The 4433-nt window shown below is 48.0% G+C and overlaps 1 protein-coding gene across 1 annotated transcript in view; it reads right to left on the bottom strand.

Annotated features, from left to right (window-relative positions):
• EAH_00008000 (50S ribosomal protein L4, putative) overlaps window positions 1-4128 on the bottom strand; it is a gene marked incomplete at both ends in the record, with an annotated part of 4896 nt that extends 768 nt beyond the window's left edge. Inside the window, 7 exons of the mRNA XM_013395762.1 lie at window positions 163-261; window positions 456-515; window positions 777-995; window positions 1951-2012; window positions 2547-2673; window positions 3202-3254; window positions 3654-4128. Coding sequence (XP_013251216.1) covers window positions 163-261; window positions 456-515; window positions 777-995; window positions 1951-2012; window positions 2547-2673; window positions 3202-3254; window positions 3654-4128 — 1095 coding nt within the window. The remainder of the gene's footprint in view (window positions 1-162; window positions 262-455; window positions 516-776; window positions 996-1950; window positions 2013-2546; window positions 2674-3201; window positions 3255-3653) is intronic.
• Between the last annotated feature and the right edge of the window lie 305 nt (window positions 4129-4433).

Here is a 4433-nt window from a genome sequence, read left to right as displayed (position 1 = left end):
ACCCTAAACCCTAAACCCTAAACCCTAAACCCTAAACCCTAAACCCTAAACCCTAAACCCTAAACCCTAAGCTTTAAACCCTAACCCCTAAACCTAAAACCCTAAACCCTAGGCGCTAAACCCTAAACCTAAAACCCTAAACCCTAAACCCTAAACCCTTACTAAGTAGATGTTGTCATATTTGCTGCCTGGCAGCGGCGCCTCTTGAGATGAAAATCGGCCAACCCGAAAACCGCTTAAAGGATCAAAGCGAGGCACTTTCTGCAGCACAAACCCTAAACCCTAAACCCTAAACCCTAAACCCTAAACCCTAAAGAGGAGTGTATGGGTGAAGGCAAAGCGGCAGAGGAAGTGGTATGGCAGCGCATAAAACTCTAAACCCTAATTATACACCCTAAATATTAAACCTTGAACTCTTAATCCTAAACCCTAAACCCTAAACCCTAAACCCTCACCAAGAGGCCTTTGGTTTCGCTGGACCAAACCCATTTGGAGGCCAGTTCACGGATTCGTTGCTGCGGCAAAAAACCCTAAACCCTAAACCCTAAACCCTAAACCCTAAACCCTAAACCCTGATCCCGAATCCCTCAGCCTTATCCCCCATCCCCTAGACCCTAAACGCAAACCCCTAAACCCTAAACACTAAACCCTAAACTCTGCTTCCAAAACCCAAAACCCTAAACCCTAAACCCTAAACCCTGCTTCCAAAACCCTAAACCCTAAACGCAAACCCCTAAACCCTAAACCCTAAACCCTAAACCCTCGTCCGAGCATACCCTATCGAACTTGGCGTTTCTTTCTCTGGCTTTGATCATCAGCCATTCGTCTGCCCAACCCTCAACAGGAGGTGGTGCAGCAGCAGGCAGTGCATCAGGTGTAGCATAGCGGGGCAGCCTCTTTTGCTGCTCCTGCTGCAGCAGGAACAGCAGCTGCTGCAGCGCCTTCAGGGTAAATATCACCATCCGGTGCTTCAGCAACATATATGCATTCAAACCCTATACAACAACAGCAGCAGCAGCAGCAACAGCAACAGCAGCAATAGCAGCTACAGAGAACAATCGGACAAAGGTCTACAAGCTGATTTAGGGTTTAGGGTTTAGGGTTTAGGGTTTATGACACATTGCCTGCGGCTTAGAGCTTCGGGTTTAAGGTTTAGGGTTTAGGGTTCAGGCTTTAGGGTTTAGGGTTTAAGGTTTAGGGTTTAGGGTATATTGCCTGTGGCTTAGATCTCCAGGGTTTCACCTTCACGGTTTAGGGTTTAGGGTTTAGGGTTCCGGCGCTAAGGAGTAGGCTAAAAACTTAAAGCTTTAAGGTTTAGGGTTTAGGGTTTAGGGTTTAGGGTTTACAGCGCAGTTTGTTCTTTTTACACCCGTAATGTGGGCCGTGGCCCAGCGCAAATTTTCGTTGATATCTTCGAAGCCCTCCGCAACCAACAAAGCGCTGGGGCAATTTGCACCTGCACAATAAATATAATTATATTATTATTATTATTATTATGTTATTATAACTATATTATTATTATTATTATTATTATATTAATATTACTCTTATTATTGTTTTGTTATTGTTATATTGTTGTCTTTATTGATGTTTTTGTTGATGCTGGCTTTTTGTTTTAATTATATTGTTGGTATTATACCGGCAGCAAAAACAGCAGCAGCAGCACTAACCACAGCAGCAGCAGCAGCAGCAGCAGCAGCAGCACTACCCACAGCAGCAGCAGCAGCACCCACAGCAGCACCCACAGCAGCACCACCACCAACACCCACAGCAGCAGCACCACCACCACCACCACCAACACCCACAACAGCAGCAGCACCACCACCACCACCAACACCCACAGCAGCAGCAGCAGCAGCAGCAGCAGCAGCAGCAGCTTCTACCTAGCAGTCTGCGTAGATGCTTGACGCATTTATTTGTTTTGTGCGTCGACGCATTTAAATGCCGAACGATGATAATTTGCTCCTGGGCAAACTTCGCAGATAAGGCTTGCTCCAAACCGCGCAGCAATACTGCACACAAACCCTAAACCCTAAACCCTAAACCCTAAAACCACAAAGCCTAAACAATAAACAATAAACTGTAGACCTTAAACTGTAAACCCTAAACCACGTGTCCCTACTTACCAGGGTTTACAATGGTTTATAAGGGTTTAAAAGGGTTAATAAGGGTTTATCAGGGTTAATAACGGTTAATAAGGGTTCACAAGGGTTTCTAAGGATTTCTAAGGGTTTATAAGGGCTTGTTAGGGTTTATTAGGGTTTACTAGGGTGTATGAGGGTTTACAAGGGTTTATAAGGGTTAATTATAAGGGTTTACAAGGGTTTACAAGGGTTTACAAGGGTTTAAAAGGGTGTATGAGGGTTTATAAGGGTTTACAAGGGTTTACAAGGGTTTAAAAGGGTTTAAAAGGGTTTAAAAGGGCTTAAAAGGGTCAATAAATGAGTAGAGGTGCGTACAGCGTTTATTGCATTTGTTAGACTGATCATGTGGCCTGAGAGGATGTGTCTGTACACCTAAATATTTGCCGCATGCTTTACGCCAACCCATGCGGGCTCTGCCCGTTTTAATTGTTTGAGGTCTTTGCTTTTTGCTGCTGCCAGGCCAGTCCCATTTGTACAGCTGCAGACGCTCTGTCCAACCTGCTGCAGCACGACGCAGGTGCCAATACACCTGAAAATTCAACAGCAGCAGCAGCAAAAGCAGCAGCAAAAGCAGCAAAAGCAGCAACAGTGGTAGTAGTTGCAGTTGTAATGGTAGGAGTGGGGCAGCAGCAGCAGCAGCAGCAGCAGCAGAAGCAGCAGCAGGGGTACCAATAAGGGTAAGAGCAGCAGCAGCAGCAGCAGCAGCAGCAACAGCAACAGCAGCAGCAGCAAAGCATGTAGACACACAAAAAATATAAAGTGCTGCGGAAGCAGCACCAGCAGCAGCAGTATAGAAAAAACAAACAAACACGCAAATCACAAAGGCGAAGACGCAACAAACCGCAAACCCTAAACCCTAAACCCTAAACCCTAAACCCTTAACCCTAAAGTACAGCCAACAACAAACAAAAAGCAACACCAAACGCACATCAAGACAACCACGAAGACAGAGCATAAATAATAAAAATGCAACTCACAATAAAAAGAAGAATTATAATTATAATATTATAAAACAAATAAACAAACAAAACAAACAAATAAATAAACAAACACAAACCTGATGTAATATGTCCGGCCGCAGCGCCTGCCCAAACACCTCCCTGGGAACCTCTGAAGCAAACGCAGCAGCAGCAGCAGCAGCAGCAGTATCAGCAGCAGCAGAAGCAGCAGTAGGAGCAGCAGCAGCAGTAGGAGCAGCAGCAGCAGAAGGAGAGCAGCAGCAGCAGCAGCAGCAGCAAAAAGAACTGATGAAAACAAGCATCCACAACTGCAGCTGCAGCAACAGCAGCAGCAGCGGCAGCAGAAACAGCAACAGCACCACTAACAGCAGCAGCAGCAGCAGCATTAACGGCAGCAGCAGCAGCAGCAGCAGCAGCAGCAAAGGCTTGCCTATGAATTCTATCGGCTCCTTCTCCTCGCCCTCCCAAGCCTCAAAAGAATAAACGGGCAGCACAAGACGCGCGTCGAAACCAACAACAGGTACAGCCCAGTGGTGCCGATACACCGCACGCATATCCACGCTGCTGCTGCTCTTAATCATGCTGCTGCTGCTGCTGCTGCTGCTACTGCTGCTGTTGCTGCTTATGCTGCTGCTGATGACGCTGCTGTTGATGACGCTGCTGCTGCTGGTTTTGCTGCTGCTGCCGTCACTGCCAATGCTGCTGCTAATGACGCTGCTGTTGTTGCTGCTACTGGGACTGCTGCTGTTGCTGCTGCTGCTGCAGGTCGCCGGATTATTAGTAGCAGCTGGAGGGGTCGCAGCTGCAGCAGCCTGTTCTGTTGCTGCAGCTGCAGCAGCAGCAAAGCCCCGGACATCGTGGCGAAGAGCCAGCAGTGTGGATGGAGGCCTTCCGCAGCAGCAGCAGCAGTTGCTGCTGCTGCTGCTGTTGCTGCTGCTGTTGCTGTGCAACCAATGCTGCAACCTCAGAGCAACTGGGGGGCCCCTAGCAGCGGCCAGGGGGCCCCTCAGCAACCCGCGAAGCATCGACTGCAGGCCCCAGGGGGGCCCCTTAGGTGTGGGGTCAGGACAAGAAGGAACAGCAGCAGCAGCAGCTGCTGCAGCAGCAGTTGCAGCAGCAGCAGTACCAGCAGTTGCTGCTGCTGCTGCAGCCGGAGCACAAGGTGGAGAAGGTAGAGTAATGAGAGGGGCTTCCCTCGTTTTAAAAAAGAGTTAAAGAAGAAATATAAAACAAAATTAATGTTTGGATATACACCTGAGATAATAACAACACTATGCTAGGGCCCCCCTCTATGTTACGGGGGCCCCTCTTGTGGTGTTGTAGCAGAAGA

Source organism: Eimeria acervulina, genomic scaffold (genome assembly GCF_000499425.1).
Source record: "Eimeria acervulina Houghton genomic scaffold, Eah_scaff37, whole genome shotgun sequence".
NCBI classification, from domain to species: Eukaryota; Apicomplexa; class Conoidasida; order Eucoccidiorida; family Eimeriidae; genus Eimeria; species Eimeria acervulina.
This window is presented reverse-complemented; position numbering and strand designations above follow the sequence as displayed.